Source organism: Centruroides vittatus, unplaced genomic scaffold, assembly GCF_030686945.1.
Source record: "Centruroides vittatus isolate TY-2023 unplaced genomic scaffold, ASM3068694v2 contig_1168, whole genome shotgun sequence".
Lineage (NCBI taxonomy): Eukaryota > Metazoa > Arthropoda > Arachnida > Scorpiones > Buthidae > Centruroides > Centruroides vittatus.
Window position 1 is genome coordinate 2,988,927 of NW_027120749.1, and position 19,901 is coordinate 3,008,827.

The following is a 19,901-nucleotide window of genomic DNA, read 5'->3' on the forward strand; positions in this document are numbered from 1 at the left end:
AAATCTCCTACATTTTATTGCATCGATCTTTTAAAGTATCGTACTTATAAATAATAATAATAATAAAAGAATAAATTAAATTCGTATAAAAATAAAACATTTGAAATCATTCAGAATAAAAAAAACAAATTAAATTCAAGTATAATAAATCAATTTAATTAGGACATCAAAATTTTAAATTGGTTTTCCAATAAAATTTATAAATTAGTCTCGAATCGATGAAAATGTCTCAAATTACTTTAACAAAAAAATTCAAAAAAAAAAAAGTCAAAAGATTCCGTTGCAATTCGCTTTTCAGTCAAAAGACGAACACATCATCTTACACGAGGTAAGCGTCGAATAATTCGAGAACCAATAATTCTCTTCCCCCATTATTACGTCATATGTCCCGTGCGCGCACAGACACAGTCACAGACAGACGAATGGATATCTTTTGTTTGAAAAATCTCGCGAGATTACGTCTCGCGCTCAACCAGCGTCGATCGTCGGCTGCTTTCGGTCATAATTTGGGTTGATGAAGAAGGTAGACATCTTTGAAATAGGCCCATAAGTGGATGGTTTAGTTTAATTTCCAAACGTTCGTAGTTTGATTTATATTTAAAATATGCCACCAAAGAAGAGAAAAGTGGACAATGACGAAGATGATGATGATTTAGATGATTTTAAACGCGAAAAATTAAGCGATGATGATGACACTACTCCACCCAACAACAACAAAGAAGCTGATGAAGATGATGGACAAGAAGGAACGTCTGATGATTCAAAGAAACAATTTGTAAGAATTTTATTATATAAAAAAAAAAACACTATTATCAATATTAGAATTGTTTTTACTATATAATAAATACACTATTTGCATCTGTCAATTCGAATGGTTTACGTGTAAAAAAAAAAAATTATATATATATATTCAACGTCAAGAAAAGTTATAAATTGAAAGGAACAACCTCTCTTTAACTAAAACAGCTTTGTTAATACGTTAAATAACATATAAAAAAATATAACAGATGATAATTGTTTTTTCAACAATTTTGTCAAAAAATTTGATTAAAAAATGAAATCTGTGATAAATATTCACAGATCTCAGTTTACTTTCATCTATTATCACAATTTTTATTATATATTTTAGAATATATACATTAATTCAATTGAGATGAGGTAAATGTATGATTACTAAATATAATCAACCATAAATTTGTTGATTACAAAATCAGCATAAAGGATTAATAACACTATTTAAATGTAAAGTTATGTGAGATGAAACTTCTTTAAATATCTGTCTAAAAGTTTTACTTAGTTCATTCAAAAAAACAAAAATGTGTGGAAGTTTTTATAAGGTTAAAAACTTTCATAGCCCTCTTTTGAAAAAAAATGTGTAATTTAAAAAACTTTAAAGGATGATGATGTTAAATATCTACCATGTTTCGAAGGGAAAAGTTTATACAGATTCTCGCTCATTAATCATTTTTTTCAATGTGATTAACTAAACCATTGTTACAGTTTATCCTTTGGTACCATCCTTTGTCATGCTTTTATTTTTTCGTGTGCTTACTGCTTGATTATTTGCAATTGCTATAAGCAATTTTCACTTCCTGTTTTCTTGAATTTTCTAATATATTTGTTTTTATCATTTATGATTATTAATTGTTATAATATTCCAACATGTAACTCTGTTCAAACTCCTAAGCTTCTAAGCAAATTACTTTCTAAACTTAGCGTTTGATCTTGCGCAAAAATTTTAATAAAAATTATTTGATATATTATAAAAGTAAAATAGAAATATTTATATAAAACTTTTTAAAAAATGTGTTTTGGTATTAGTATAATATATAGTACAATTTCAAAAATTATATAACAAGTATATAAGAGAATAAATTCTGCATTTTTTGAAGTTAGTAAATTTAGTAATGATATTACATTACATAAGAAATGTTTCTTTGAACATGTTTTATTTATATGTATTAATATTGGATTTGTTCATGATGGTTTTTTCAGTAGGACGAACTCTATTAAAATTCTGTTTTTGTTAGTTTTTTTTTATTATTCTAATCAGTGTAAATTAGTTAAATACACTTAGTTTCTAAGTTAGGTTATAATTCCATAACGAATTTTAATTGTAGTAATAATTATCAAGCACAAAATATTTTTTTATTGATTTATCACATAAATCTGTTTTTATTCATTTTGAATGATGATGATGCTATCTCCATAGGTATGAGTTCATTTTCATATTCATTCAGTATATAGATCATCTCTAAAACTCATATTTTTTGTTATATAAATTTATATGATTATGTATACTAACAATTTATATATATATATTAAAGTTTTAAAAATATTTGTAGGTTAAAAGTTAGTGATTATTTATATTGTTGACTGAGAGCAGTTGGACAAAGACAAAGTTTGACTATACTATTCTAAGGTGTTCACTAGACAATGACTTGGTTATATATGATCATGGGCCATACACAAACACATACATAAAGCATCTGCATCCACTGAAACAATTAAACTACAGGATATCAAAAATATGCTGACTGTATGGTCGGTGAAGTTTGTGGTGGTTCAAACCTTCATGTATATGGTAAACACCTGATTATAAATAAATCTGATAGTAAATTGAATGGTTAATGCTGAAAGTACTAAATTGTATAGTTTTTTTTATTAACTAAGCTAGTAAAATTATTAATGATGAGGCAAATTTGATATTTTAGATAAATAAATCATTATCTGTTAATTTTATAAAATTAAATTAATTCAATTATTAAGTGTCTATAAAATAATAACATAGTAGTATTTGAAACTGTATCCCTTGCATTTTGAGCAAGCATTCTACAGATGGTTGCTTATTCAAAAATGAAACTTTTCAGATATATATGAATTTAAATAAATTCTAATACTAATTATTGTATTACAATAAAATCACCTAGGGGTTTTTTTCTCCCAGATTTGAAAATATTCATCTTATATCAGTTTTAATTTATTTTTATGAATTTTATTATCATTTCAATATGAACATGCAAATGTTTTGTTAACAATTTATAGAAATTAATACAAAGAATGGAGCAGAATAATTTAACTAGAATTTTACTTGTGCAGTTTTTGATTTTAAGAATTTGAAAATGCATATGTAAACTAATTTTCTACTTTTTCAGCTGTTACAAATATAAGAGAAGGAAAGTAGCATTATCAGTAAAAAAAAATCTGAAGAGTTTTACATATTTGGATTTGGGAATTGAAATATCAAGAAATGTGAAAAAAATTTTGGGTTTTTCTGTGTATGAATGTTCGTTTGTGTTTGTGTGACACTATTTTGTTCATCCACTTTGAAGATTAATAACTCCTGTGCATTTTGTCAAAAATTTCTGAAATGTTGCAGGGAGGTTTGTGTATTAGAGGATTGATGCTATTAAATTTTGATGGTTAAAGGTTAAGGAGGTGGGAAGATAGAGGGGATTACTTGTCATATCTTGAGTGGGGTTTGACTTAATGAAGATTTTACTTATTAGCAATTACAATTTTTTTAATAAAATTCATCTTTACCCTCAAAATTAATATTTTTGCTTTATTAAATGGCAAAAAGGTTTTAATAAAAAGGTTTTATAAAGGTTTTATAAATTATAAAAAGGTTTAAGGTATAAATTATAGGGTATAATAGGGTATAATATAAATTATAAGGGTATAATATAATAGGGGGTATAATATAAGGGTATAATATAATAGTATAAGGGTATAATATAAATTATAAGGTATAAATTATAAATAAAGGTTTTATAAATTATAAAAAGGTTTTAATAAAATCATAACAGATGGTATCATACACAATTATAAATTTTTTGGCCAGGAAAGTTACATAACTGATTGCTGGATTTTTAAAAAATAGATCTCTAGGCTTTTATATATATATTTTATAAATTTAGAACTTTGAGTTATCTAAGCATGATGATTTATTAATTTAAATGTGCTTGATCAAGTGTAAGAATTGTTTCCATTGAAAAATTTATAATTGAATTACAGATTTAGAAAAGTAGCATAACATAATGTTCTTTTATATAAAGCATAAGTTTTTCAACAGTTCCTGTTAATTTTCATATTCTTGAGTTGCATATATTGCTTGTTATATTGTTGCTTAATACAATGTATATAGTAATTTCTAACATATGATTAGGCATTAATGTGGTTGCTGCAAACAGCAATTAATGACAAAACTGCTTTAAAAAATTTTTCAACAATTGGCATAATAAAGTTTGACATAGTATTATTGTGAATTTTTAGTCAATCCTGATATGCATGCATGTAGAGCAGAATTCTAGTCATTTCATATCTGACTATTACAGTTTTTTTTATACCATCACAGATTGAATCTTTCATATAACTGGATTTAGTTATAATATAAATATTTGTTTTCAAACAGGAGAGTGTTTTGTTTTTAACATTTATAAATTGATACAATAAAACTAGATTTTATTCTGCAACAGTTGTTGTATGTATATCATAAAATGTGCTAAAAATAAACAGAATTGTGAAAATGTAATAACTGTGAATTATTAACTTGACAAACAATGTATTATTATTGATAATTTGATTTCTGTCATGTTTACTTATAACTGACAGAAAACAGACAAGCAACTAATATTTATACAAGTTCACTGTTCTATAATATAGCAAGATTATTGTGAAACCTGATAACTTAAGTGGTATAGACAGAAGTATACAGTATAAAAGAAATATTTCAAATTTTTAAATTTTGAATTAATATTAGGTCATTCAAATGCTTATAACATTAAAGCAAATATTTAGTGTTGAAAATATTAATGTTTATTATTAAATATATTAAACATTTACTACTACTAATAATAATAACTTATCTAAAAGATAAAGCATATATGATTCTCATCTTATATAATAATCTTCCAAAAAAGAAATTTTAAAGATATGTATTATGTCTTTGAATGTATTTTATTATAACTTGAAAAAATATGTTATAACAAACAAAAATAACATATAAATTTTGTTTGCTAATAGCTATTTACATCAAAAATTTTAATCTTATTGTTGAATTAGAGTATTTTTTGAAGCAACAGTCCCAAACTTAACTGTATAAACCAAGTTTAGTCAAATTTTAAATTCTAATTCACTTAATATACCAAAAATAATATTAAAAAGTTAATTAATTTTGAAGAGCTTTAATTAAAAGTTTTTTTGAAAAGTTTATTTGGTATTACTATTGTAAACTTTAAGCATAAGAAAAACATATTTAGTATTACTTGACTTAGTAAGACTAAATGTTTTCTGAGAAAAATGACGAGATATGATTGATCTTTGCAGATCAATCATTTCTCTAAATGAAAAAATTAATAAATAAAAAAATCTAAAAAATAAAAGTAATATTAATTACATGAAAATGTTTACACTGCTTGACAGTATATTTAAGAAAAATTTTTTAAAAAATTAGCTGTGAAAATTTATTTTTTATTTTGCTGAGTAGAAAATGGAAAATTTGTGGAAAAATAACATTTTACTTTATTTTCAGATATTCAGAAAATTAAAATATTTTACTTAATATACTTCTTAATATAGTATGGTTTCTGTAATATGATATATAAATTAGTCATGATGTTACTCTTCATTAATAATTTTAATTGTTTACCTTGCAAATTAAATACTTATTTAAAATGATGTAATTCTGCACTTGAATTGTTACAATTAACTATAATAGAGTATAAATTAATAAAATTTTAAAAATTTAATTACTGATGAAAAGTTACTTATTATACTATGATAAAATTTTGATATAATTGTGTGTATAATTGTAAAGCAAACAATATTTTGAATTAGTTCATTTTAAATTTCAGTTCACATATAAATTTAACAGAAATATTAAACATTTCAAAGCTAAAAATGAATAAGTTAAAAAAAAAATGAAAAATAAACTATTTCTTACAGAATAAAATTCTGAAGTGTCACATACACTGTTTTCTACTAAAAAAAATATTGTTCAAATATGAAGATTTTATATTCTGTTTATTTTATATAGTCTGTATGTCAGATCATGTAAGTAGAAATATTTATATATATATATATATATATATTAAATATTGAATTCAAGTTTGCATTATCAATAAAATTCTTAAATTTGCTTAATCATTTTATCATTCTCAAGAGTTTCTCTAAAATGTCTTTTTTTTTTTTTTTAGTTTATTGTATTTTTAATTTTCTTAACTTGTTTTGTTTGTATTGCCAATCAGTAATTTTGTCAAATCATACTGAATGTGTTATTTTTTTTCCCCAGAAAATTTTATTCTGACATTATTATTTTGTTTATATATTTCCTTAGTAAGTTCAAATAATTAATCTTTATGTTCCAGAAAATTTAGCTAGTTCTGTTATTTTTGTCTTATTTGTTCTCAGAGTTATATGAAACAACTTTGACCAACTTTTAACACTGTATTAACAAATGCAGAATGTAGATTACAAGTGCACCAGTTAGATGTGTGCACTTGTGTTCACAAAATTTCTAGAAATTGACTAGAAGAAGGGCCAATTTTGATGTAATGTTTATGAGTACAGTGGAACCTTGCTTAACGAGCATAATTCGTTTCAGAGTCTTACTTGTAATGAGAAACACTCATTAAGCAAAACAATTTTTTTCATAGAAATTAATGTAAAATACAATAATGCATTCCATGCTGAAAAAATGCTCAAATGTTTTATGTATAACATTTATTAAAAAAAACTGTACAATATACACTGTTAACAAGTGTGAATCTCATCATCTTTTCTTCTAGCACGGAATGAACTATCCTGGAATGAGAATTCGATTTGCAGAAACAAAAAAAATGACAGCTAATATCTTTGATAAACACTCCAAATGATATGCCAAATTCTTGGGTTATGTGAAGGCTATAATTAAATATTAGAAATTAATTAATTTGGCTAGAGGTAGGCAGTTATGTTTCCATCTTGTATTAAATTTAATAATTATAAATAGTTAATTTTTAATTCAGACATTTTCTAAAATTTAATTTGGAATCAGTCATTAAATTTAATGACCCAAGAATTTGGCATATCGTTTGGTGTGTTTATTACATAATGAGCTATGGTTGTTGATGTTTACAAGTAATATGTGTGAACACAAGTTTGGAAAAATATGTGATTACAAGCGACAGTAAGATGCTAGCGGAACAAGTGCTAAACACAGACTGATGGAGCATGTTGCATGCGCACAATTTGGGACTTCCCCTCTCCTCGTCACTTATTGTGCGAAACATCGCTCGTTAAGCGAGGCAATTTGTTTTGCTCATTATGCGAAATACTTGTGATGTGCTCGTTAAGCAAGGTTCCACTGTATTTTCTGTTAAACTAGTTAATAGACAATTAATGTTTAAGCAAGTATTCAAGTAAACTAATTGAATAACATGCATTTAATAAAATTTCACTGTGCTCTCTTTATCTATATTACTGTATTTAGAAAAAAATTTTCTGATTGGTTTGTAACAGAAATTTTCAACAAAAATCACAGAAGTTTTTAAGCTTCAAAGTGGGTGAACAAAATTGTGTCTCACACACACAAATATCCATACATACAGAAAAAACCTCCAAGGTTTTTTGCATTTCTCGGCATTTTAAGGTCCAAGTCCAAAAATAAAAATCTTTGGGGGTTGTTTTTTGACCAATTGATATATAAAAGAGCTGGGAAAATAATAAATACTGCAGAAGTTTTATCATAATATAGTGTTCAGTCTTTATGCAAACTTTAGACTGTTTTAAATGAATTACTCAGCAGGTTATTGTTGATGTACTTGTAAAATAATTGATAAGAAAAATCAGAATATTTGAAAAGGAATTACCTAAACTGGTAAGTTTAAAAAATAAATATGGCTGCCCAAAGACTAAAATTTCTTTTGTTTTCTTTTTATTTCTATTTCATTTATCAAATAATAGTAATAAAATATTTAGTAATAATTAATAATCATATTAAAATTGATATCAACATTTTTTTAATAGAAAAATATTTTAATGAAGTTGATACCTAATGACAGATTTGAGAGCTGATTGCTGTGCTGTTATTTGATGTTGATAAAATCAGCATCAATTTTTAAATAGTTATGCAACAGTTAAGTTTCTAGTAATTTCTTCCTCTCTAAATACTATCTGACTAAGATAGTTTTTAGGGAGTCCTAAAAACTAAACATCCTAACCCATCTTGCTAAGAGACTAACTGCATAACCTTGGAAAAACATATAATTGAATTAGAAATGTTTGTCTCAGGTTCCAAATGTTTTAAAACCCTTTTCTAATTCAGATCAGAAGAACAAATCAATAGATTATAATCTTCAAAGAGATAGAGCTTGTAGCTTTCAAGTATAAGTACCAACTAGGATTATCTGATATCGTTTAAGCTTAGACTGAATAAAGAAAATGAACAGGACTAAACTAAAGAATGGTATGTATATATGTTTCTTTCGTGGTTTCTGGAAAAATTATAATGGTATATGAATGTCTGCAGTACACAAAGCATTTTTCATATTTTTAAAGATGGTTTTGATTTTTTTAGACAAAGGAAAAGACGTTTGTTGAGTTCATAATTGTAAGTTAAAAACAACAGATAATCTCCATCTTTCAAATTGACTTCTAAATACAGATAACATTCGTATCATACACATGAAATTATACTACCTCTTGCAGATAAGCAAGCATTTTCAGAAACCATCTGTTATGACTTTATACAAAAAATTTATTCAATAAAATCATTACAGATATTTTATGGAATAAATCTAATAAACAGTATCAATATAATTGAAAAATAATTTCAACATGTGCTTTCTTTTGACCAAGTTTGACAAAAAGAATTTTCATTTTTATAGTTTTAGCAATGATAATAAGCATACAAAATATATAAAAATTCAAAGAACTAATTAATTCACATATTTTTTTTTTAGCAATACTAATGTAAGAAAGATGTGAAATTAATTAGATTAGTGTTAAGTTCTATTTTGAACACATTGCTTAAAGTCAAAGAACTGTACCAGCTTTATTACTTTTTATTGTCTTTTACTTTATTAAATGCCATTTTTTTCAGTATCATTGTATCATTCCAATTTTATTGAATAGAAACTTAAGTAAAAATATTATAATAATCTGTAATGAAAGATACAAGTGTTTTAATGACAAATGCTTTTATACATTTGTTACTCTTATTAATACATTTGTATGTATTTCATTACTTTCCAGTCATATTGCATGAAATCGTATTCTGATAAATATAATGTACATTGAAGGCTTAGTGATAATGTAAGAACTGTAAATTATAATGCCCACTATAGCAATAGCTTTTTTATAGGTGTGTCTGTAAATGGGTGTGAATTTTTTGCAGGCCACTGTTCTTCCACCCCCTACATCCAGTTTAAAATTAGTATTGGGTTGTTTGGAAAGTTCGTAGCGATTTTTAAGAGAAATAAAAGAAATTGTTTTAATACTAAAAATATACTTTTATTCCATTATGTATGCGCCATTGTTTTTAATGACGTGTTGCCATCTATGGGGCAGCTTCATGATACCCTCTTCGTAGAACTTTCCAGTTTTTTCCGCGAAAAACTGATCCACGTGGTTTTTGCAAGCTTCCAAAGTATCAAAGTTTTTATCATGAAGGGAATTTTGTAGAGAACAGAACAAATGGTAGTCCGACGGGGCAAGGTCGGGTGAGTAAGGGGGGTGGGGTAAAACATCCCAGCCTAGTTCCAATAATTTTTGGCGTGTTCGTAAAGACGTGTGAGGTCTGGCATTATCTTGGTGAAACACAATGCCTTTTCTATTGGCCAGTTCCGAACGTGTTTCTTTAATTGCCATGTTCAGCTTATCCAATTGGGAACAATACTTATCAGAATCAATTGTTTGATTCTGTGGAAGCAGCTCATAGTACAGGATTCCTTTCCAATCCCACCAGACAGTGAGCATGACCTTCTTTGGATGAAGACCGGCCTTTGGAGTTTTTAATGGTGATTCATTTTTCTTACCCCACGATCGTTTTCGGCTGATGTTGTTATAAATGATCCACTTTTCATCACCTGTCACTAAACGCTTCAGAAAAGGGTCATTTTCATTTCGTCTTTCAAGAGAATCACAAATGGAGATGCGATCCAGTAAGTTTTTTTCCGTTAAGTCGTGAGGTATCCAAATGTCATAACGATTCACGTATCCGAGCTTCTTTAGATGTTGAAATACAGTACTGTTTGATGACTTCACTATGTCTGCAATCTCTCGAGTTGTGTAATGAGGGTTTTCATCCAATAATGCTTTGATTTGGTCCTCTTCAATAACAGGAGGTCTTCCTGAGCGAGGAGCATCTTCAAGGCTGAAATTACCCGTTTTAAATTTTGCAAACCACTTTCAAACAGTTGATTCTGATACAGCACTCCCACCATAAACATCACATAACTTTTTTGCTGTTTGTACAGCATTTTTGCGTTTACGAAAAAAGAAAAGAAACAAGTGTCGATAATGCACGTTGTTTGCATCCATTTTTGCAATGAGCCAAATTAAACGCTATTTGAATAATCTTAACGGTTTTTTTGTAACGGACGCGTCTCAAGGTCATTTATCGTAATATTCATTGGTTTGTACAATTCTAATCATTTTTGTGTCAATCGATGTCTCAACTGTCGGCTATCAAAAATCGCTACGAACTTTCCGAACAACCCAATAGTTAAAGATAAATTAAATAACATTAAAATATGTTGTTAGGTGGATGTAAAAACAAATATTAAATAAGCCATTAACATTAGTTTGAAAGTGACAAAATATTAAAAACAATTTTTATTGAAAGAAGAACCAAATCTTGAAATTCAAATTAAAAAAACAAAGAATCTGAATTTAAAATACACTCAATGTGGTTTTTGAACTTGCTTTTCAGTTAACAGTTTCTCAATATTAGGATTGATTTTTTGAGATAGATAACAGAAGCAGCCCACGAGTGTGTGTCATTATAGCTCAGTACTTCGGTACAGGTCATTACAGATCGGTATTTTTAACAAAGCTCATTGCTGAAAATGTTTGCTTACAAACAGGTGGAACTAAACCTGCACACAAAATGCACAGCAAGATATGCATTTCTGGGTAGACAATTTTAGGATCAAATTTCCAGAAGGCTTTCAAATCAGGGAAAGTCTGTGATTCACTTGACTCTCAAAATTTTGGCCTGTGATTCACATAATTATTTAAATTGATTTGTTTTGTTTGTAATTATTAAAGTAGTTACTAACCCTGTTTATTTTCTAAATTTATGCTAATGTTGATTAAAAAAAAACTTGACATGGAAGAACCAATTTTAAGGATTTTGTATTGTTCCTTTTCTTAATTGATTTTTCTTTTTGTTCCATCACCGTGCGGGCCAGTTCAAATGCAGCTGTGGGCCGCTTTGTGGCCTGTGGGCCTTGGATTGGCCACCTCTGATGTACGCTATTACTTTTAGAAATTGCAGTTGTTTTTGAATTTATCATATCACTTGAAATTTACATCTTAAACATTATTCATAGCTGATTTCTTGAAGGATCTAACAAATATCACAGATTTGTAGATTTTCTGTAATCAATTTTTTCAAATGTTGAAACCTCTAATTTTTTTTTCTATAAACCAGTACTCTATTTGTTTTAGATCTGCTGGCCATTTTTTGATTTGAGCTAAAGGTCATGATATTAAAATTTTTGAGACATAGATGTAAATAATATATGCTTAAAATTATATTATTTCTTTTTTACATTTTTTTAATTGAGAACAGTTCATGCATTAAGAGTAGAAATATAAAATGAGATGCGAATGAGAATAAAAATATTATATTTTCATTTTGATTTGAACTTAGTTGTCACTGATTATATTCACTAAATTTAGCTATTGTTGTTATTTTCAGATACTTTCTTCACAAACAAGATACTATACTCTTTTTCTTTGATTTTCATATGCTCTAGAAAAATGAAAAGTGACAAAGAGTAATATCTGTATAAGTATACTGTTTAGCTATGTAATGTAGTCTTACATGTACAAGAACAATTCTGTGAGCATATTCTTTAACTGAAGTTGTTGTAATTAAAATTATCAGAAATTTATATTTTGAATTATCAAATTAAAATTGGATCAAAATAAACTTAAGTTTTTAGTTTATTTCATTGTAATTTTATTTTTAAGTTTAATAAAATTGCCCATGATAACTCCAATGAAATATAATTTAAAACAATAGAAGTTATTAAATAGATTTTTAAGATTGTCATTTATTTGTTCTAAAAAGTCCAATACAAAATTCAGTAGTCAGAATGTCTTATTTGACTACTGTACACAAGCACAATGATATTTCCACAGTTATATTTATATAGGGGAGACAGGGGCAACTTCGGCATGTTAAGAATAAGTTAAATTTTGTGTAATAAATACTGCTGTAAACTGAAATAAAAGTGTTGTTTATTGTCTACCAGAATGTAACCTTACCATAGAACTGGTTAAAATCAGTTTGGAAATAAAAATAATTATAATAATAACTTTATAAAGAGATAGTGATTGCCGAAGTTGCCCCCATACCAGGGACAACTTCGGCAACAGTAATGGAGCAAGACAGGGAGGTATATAAATTTGTGTTATTAACAATGCATACATTGGAATTCACTATTAAAACAAAGAAATACTCTTCCAAAGACGTATTTAATATTATAACAACGAAATACAAGATCAAAGGCATATTTAAGTAAAGAAAATGTAAAAAAAAATTAATTACGAAAAAAATGAAACAGATAATAAATGAAAACATTATAATGCAAGTTAAAAGCAATATAAAGTAAAATGAATTAGTGAACTCAAATAAACAGTAGAAATGAAATATGCTTAACAGCAAATTGTTTAAGATAGGCAACGCTGCTGAAGATGCCCCAATAGTGACGATTTAGAAACATTAAGTGGAACCCTGAGAATAGGGTACTAAGCCATGATCTGGTCACGTAAATAAGTTAATGTTTTATTCTTCTAACAGGAAAAGCAACTTTCGTTATTATGGAATTATAACAAAACATGCCAATTCCATATAAATGAAAGCAAAATATTACATGAAATTGAATGAAAATGACAATTTACTTGTTAATTCAACTGTGCTTGTTGGAGAAAAATACAAACACCCCACTCAACAAGCCACCAATAAAACTCAACTGCCTAACCTCTAAAGAGAGTCTCCTTTTATTTTGTTTCTAAAAAAATGCGATTGACGAAGTTGCCCCGGTCTCTCCTACAGACTAAATTTCAATTTTCAAACTGATACTAGTGGGTTCAACTGTGCAAAGTAAATTTTTCCTAAATGTAGAATAGAAGGCATTTTTTGTTATGCAATAAATATGTTAATTTATATATTTCTTCAGATATTAAAATGGATGATTATACGTTTTTACTTCATTATTTCTGTTCTATTGAATTACATATTTGTAAGTTTAAAGATATAAGTTAAATACTACTAATTCTGTTTTTATGTTGGTGCCCATATAAAAAAAGATGCTGTCCATATGAAAAAATAAAAGATTGGTTCCAGACCTTAAAGTCCTATAAAAATAATATAACATACTAAATAATACAGTAGTAAGCATTTAAACAAAATACAGTATTTCAATTTTAGTTAAAAAAAATCAGAGGAGGGACAATTGTAAGTTAGTTATTAGCAAAATTTAATAAATCTATATTATTTTCAAAAATTTTATTTTTATTCAGCTTTTTTAATGAAACATCAAAATACCTCTAGCTTTTAATAACAAATGGCATACAAAACTATATAATGAAAGAAATTAAAAGAAACACATACAAATAATTTGTCAATTTGCTTCATTGCAGGATAAAGTCACAACAAAAAACTGTTGCTACATGCATTCAAATAAATCACAAAAGAAAACATACAAATCTTAAAATTTACTTGAGCATGTATATAGTCTTAAATGCAAATTTTAATAAGACTCGTTTTCTAGAAAAGTGTGAATATTTTTTTTTAGAATAAAATCAAATGAAGATTTTTAAAACATAAGCATGTTAGATCAAAACAAATCATGTAAAAAGAGAAATAAATTTTTTTTCCAGACCATATTAAATCAATATCAAATGATTGCCATATTACATTGGTCTATACTAATGTTACTAATTACTTGACATTCAATTAGTAATTAGTAGCATTATTATAGCACAATGTAATCCTGCAGTTGTTTGGCATTATTTTAAAAATCAGGTTATTCGATGCTTATACCATGTTAAATCAAAATTATTTTAAAAACTGTTAAAACAGAATTGGGTATATATACAACAAAATTTTGAAAAAACAAATTTTATAAATTAAAGAAACATTTATGTATAAATTTCTCTTCTGTTATAGTGGCGAATTACTATATTTCTATCAATCTATTGAAAATGAACAACTTTAGGAAGATAATGAAATCCTAATATATTATAATATTCTGTACAGTAATGAAAAATAGAATCATACTTGGACTGTTATAATAAGTAGAAATTGGAATCTTTGTATGTTTTAATTTTAATTATTATAAGAATCTAAATTAGAAAAAATTCTAAAAGCATTGAAAATAAACTAGATTGTCATTGATTTCTGATAAAACAAATATCATGGAAATGACATAGATACAGAAAAGGTGTGTGACTAGATATGCCAGAAAACCTCAAATTGTATTTGATGGCATTTAAAGTACTTTTTTGTGTTTTTAGTCGTATAGAATTTTTTCTGTGGAAATAGAAAAATTCTACAGAACTTTTTACAAGTAAGGAAAATGTCATATGGCATATTATAAAAATTAAAATATTTTTAAAAAGTATTATGAAACCTAAGCATGTTTTCCAAATTTATCAAATCAAAACATTGTAATAGAATTTTGATGCAAATGATAGTTACGTAGTAGAAAAATTCTACTTTGATTAAAAAAAGGAAAGATGTACTGTACAATAAGATAGATGACAAAGCCAACTAGGTCATTCAGTAAAATTATTTTTCTCATATTTATATAAATAATATTTGTAATGTATAGTGCCTTTTATTTTTGTTCTAATTATTCAAATTGGTCTTATAATTTCAAGTTAATGCAAATAATGGAAAGTTAATATCCATAGAAAATGATAGTGCAACCTATTAAATATAAATTATACAACTTCAAATTAATGAAAGTTTATTATAATAATCATTTTATATAAATGTGCCATTAATTCTAGATGAATTGGCAATTTGATTCTATGAATTAAAATTTCTTGCATGCCAACTGATTGTTTCTAAGAAAAAGAACTACTTTGACTTGGAAAAATGTAATTCTCAATGTGATTTTCTACATAACAGATAATTTTAGTAATTGATGTTAAATATGTATATTGCAGATAAGATGATTTCTGGTGGTCATGATGATGATGATTGATGATGATGATAAAACAACTAAAAAACATATACATTCAACAGTTTAAATACATTTTACTTATATCAAAAAGTGTACATTAATAAATCTTTATTTTTATCAAAGCATTTATTAATTAGCATTGTTTTTGTACAGAGGTTCAGATACAGAGTATAAACCTGGATAGGTTTTTATCAAACCGTGCCTATAAAACAGGTACAGTTTTGATAAGATCTATATTTTTTGCCTGAAAGGATATTCCTAAATGCAAAGAAAGAAGTGTTTTTACATCACATGATATCAGAGATCAGAACTTTTGACAAACTGCTCTCAAAAATTTTTTTAACTAATGCTATTGATTTTTCTACAGTTCAAAATATGGACAGTTAATAAATTGTGTGATTGTGGCTAGTTAGTTCTCTCCAATTGTGAACAGGAAGTCAGATGTGGTTTGTAAGCCTTTTTCTTGTCAAGCTTACTAAGTGTCTTTTATATACCTTCCTTTAAAATTGGTTGTTTTGTTTATGGTAATCCAAATATAGGAATTTACTATATACATGTATTGTCAATATTCTGTACGAACATAAAGAAGGCTAAGAGAGCACAACTATGTAAAGGAAATTTTTAAGTTTGAGAAGGAAAGTTTGAACTTTTTCAAAGCACATTCTAAGGTATCCCTTTCTTAGCATGGATTTTCAAGAAACCACTCTGGTACACCACTTTTCTAAGAATTGTTTTGAAAGCAAATGGTATGTTGGCAGCATTAAAAAAAATTAACAGAGTTCTTTGAACTCTGTTAAATTTTTTTTATGCTCATCATTATATGAGATTTGTCTACCAAAACATTTGACAAGGGGGAAAAAGTCAGACATTTTCAGCACGAATAGTTGTTATTATGCTGTTTAAGCTAATACAATATGCTACAAGAAATCTGTATGTGTAATTAAATAAATTATCTAGATAACTCAAAATGGAATATTGATACTGAGGTCTCACAACCTTGTTTTTGTACACATGGAAAAAAATATTTTTCATTGATTGTGTATATACCTTCTGAAAATTTTTATCCATTCTCTTAATTTGGTTGAAAACAGTTTTGGTTCTTTTGGAAAGTTGAGAGAAATAAGAGTAAACTGGATGCATTCCTATTACACAAGCTATTAATAAAATGCTAAGAAACTCACAAAAATGTTGTAACCAGTTATTCTGTAAAGTAATTTATTGCAATTTCTAATTAACTTAATTTATTATAACTAACTTACAAATTATCTGAAAGTAATTTAATTAAATTACAGATTTGTTTCTTAAAAAGAGCTTTAATTAATATTGCAATTTAATTGTACAACTTTTATTATTACTTTTCATTTTGTTTGTAAATTGATATCACTTTTATTTCACCAAAATCACCACTGGTCAAGATAATAGATTTTTTTTATCATCTTTATCTTCCTATCTTTTTTGTTACTTTTGTAAATTTCATGTCAAATTGAAGAAATAGTAAAAAATATTTCTAAAATACTTACAATACTTATGATGTATCATAACAACTTCACTCAGAAAGACGAAGAGAAATAATTTTTCAGAATGGAGCATGTATGGTTACACTGTTTCCATGAGGATCGTCAGCCAACTGAATCATTTATAACAAATCACAGTGTGAAATTTTAAAATTTTATAACAGAGTAGTTTTTAAATTCAAGTCTGAAGTATTTACAGATGAAATTTGTATCACTGAATGTGAATTGAATCAGTTGAATAGTTTCTAACTATGGATAACATCAGAAATATAATTTAAAATTCAAATTATAAATGAGCAAAATTTGTTGAAGATTTAAATTTCTAAGTTTATCTTTGAGCTGATTAAATCTATAAATATAAAAAGTTCAAATATGTAAAAGTATGTAGTAAATATTTAACTTCATAAATGAGATTTATGACCTGTGTATTTGTTAAAATATATCATATTGAAATGGTATTTTTTAATTCAGTTTTGACTGTTATATGTTATTTTAAAATGAAAAATATACATGTGAATGTAACTTGTAATTACATAAAAATTTAAGTATTAATTATTAACTTCGATAATTGGTTTAAATAAAATACATATCTGTTTTAAGAAAATGATTTTAAAACATTTTACATTTGTCTTTTTTAATTTAAAATATGTATCATGTTATTTTCTTTGGGTAGTTCTGACTTATAAAACAATTTGGTAAATTAGTGTATTTCTTTTACAATAATAATAATTTGTATTTTTCCACTTTATTTGATACTTTTTTATTAACTCTTATTTCAAATTTAAACAATTTTGTTTGAAAGGTTCAAAATTTGTTGGTACTGTATTAATGTGTGGAGGTACAAACTGGGATTTAATTGGTAGAAAAGAGCTGCCTAAAAATGGTAAGCTATTATTTAAAAAATTTCTAATAATAGTCTTCAATATTCTTCTAATAAAAATATGGAAGTTATTTTTATTATTATAATTAATGACACACTGATATTTTATTAATTGATTTATTTTCTTAACAGTCAATTTTCAGAGAACATGATTTGTCAAGTGTACTTTAATAAGCGACTAATTTAAAAAATTAATGGCTTTCAAAAGATCAATAATGGAATTTAGTGGCAATAATTCTCTAATTTATTTAAAATTAATATATATGAAAAAAAATTATTTAATTCTTTCACTGCCAACTTCCCTTGTAATGGCAATGCCAAGGTCCTGCCTGTCTTGTGCTCATTGGATTAATTAATTTTGACAAGAATTATGGCAACCTAGGTACTGTTATTACTTGTAACAACCTTGAGAATAATAGTGTCGTGGTTCTGGCAATGTAAGGCTATATGTATTTTATTAGTATGTTTATTATGTGCAAGTCAAAAGTATGAACCTTAAGAGTATGATTCAGAACTTTTGTATAAATTAATTCTTGCAAAATATAAATAAATTTTTATTAATTGCTTAAGTTAAAATTTTGGGATAAATTTAAATAGAAATTTTAACATTTATTTTGAATCATTATAATTAATTACAATCTACAATTACCAAAGATGTATATACTTAGTGTATAATTCAGGCTTGGTTTTCTATATGACTATTTATTCTAATAAACAGTGTAGTTGAAAGATGAAAAAAGTTAAACACAGTGCCTCTAATAGTAAGTGTGCTGTTTATTGGAGGAAGATAAGTCTTCTTGTAAATGGAAAAATTGCACACACTGTTCAGCATATGTTGAAATAAAGTGTGTGTGTGTTGAGTATTACATTGTTGTTTAATTAATAATGCAGATTTATTCTATTAATAGTTGCCCTCAAATAATAGACTCACCTAATTCCCAAAGAACAGAAATGATAGTTGCCCTCTAATAGTAAGTGCACTCTAATGAACAGCATACTGCAAGATGAAAAAGGTTATAGACAGTGTGCTATTAGAATAAATATGATATTAGTGAATCTGCTTTTATCATTTTATTATTATTGAACTATAGCTTTTTTAATTAAATTTAATGATGATATGTAATTTTGACTGAAAATAGGAGATTAAGTTGTATTAAATTAAATAATTAGGATTAATTAATTTAGAATAATGTAGAATAAAAGATTGATCTGGAGCAGGACTCAAACCTGCAATTTCTGCTTATTATATAGATGCATTGTCAATTTTTCTATCAGGAACCACATCCAATCCCAGCTTCCACACTAGTTAATTTAGAAGATACTAGCTGTTATCCAGCTTTACTTGGGTTTATAAAGTACCCCTCACAATAATTGTTACACCTGGCATTATTAATTGTAAATTTCAAAAAATGTATGTATGTAAAACTCATTTTAAGAACATTATCAGAATGCCCATAAATTACGTGGAAGTATGTTCTTGTAAATAGTCAGTTTATACATAAACCAAACTAACTGTAGTAATTTATTTGGTTATGGCAAAGTGGCATGGGTGATCTGCCAAGGGGGGTGTCTCCCAGGAGGAGTTTTATGGTAAACTGACCTCTATTTTGGTATTACTAACTTGAAAAAACTTGGAAAACTGCACGTGGCCAGCCTGTTGGCGATGTGCAAACCCAACTACCAGCATAACAGTTTCAACTCCATACAGGTGAGTGCTATGTGCCATTCCTCAAAGTAATAATATACCATGGCTACTTTGTGCTATATAATTGTATACTTATGTAATTTTGCAGCAAGTAGCTTAAAACTTTAGTAATTCACTAAAAGCAAAAGTAGCAACATAAAACAACAACAATCAGAGTCTGCACAAGCTTTTTGCCTGTCTCAACAAGAGAAATATACTCTGATACAGTGAGTCTATTGGATTCATGTTATCTGTGGGAAGATGTATTTATTTTAATTCATAATGTTTTAGGTCAATGTATACAAAATGCATATTATTAAATGTTTGATATATATATATATATACAGGGTGGGCCAACGAAAACGAAACGGCAGAGTGTTTGTGTTCGTCCAAGCAAATCGCTCGGACAGGTCGATTTT

General features: G+C 26.6%; 1 protein-coding gene across 1 annotated transcript in view; it reads left to right on the forward strand.

Annotated features, from left to right (window-relative positions):
- The first annotated feature begins 291 nt into the window (after positions 1-291).
- LOC136982087 (protein RCC2 homolog) overlaps positions 292-19,901 on the forward strand; it is a 39,825-nt gene continuing 20,215 nt past the window's right edge. The window contains exons 1-2 of the mRNA XM_067278511.1: positions 292-766; positions 17,702-17,801. Coding sequence (XP_067134612.1) covers positions 605-766; positions 17,702-17,801 — 262 coding nt within the window. The 5' untranslated portion in view covers positions 292-604. The remainder of the gene's footprint in view (positions 767-17,701; positions 17,802-19,901) is intronic.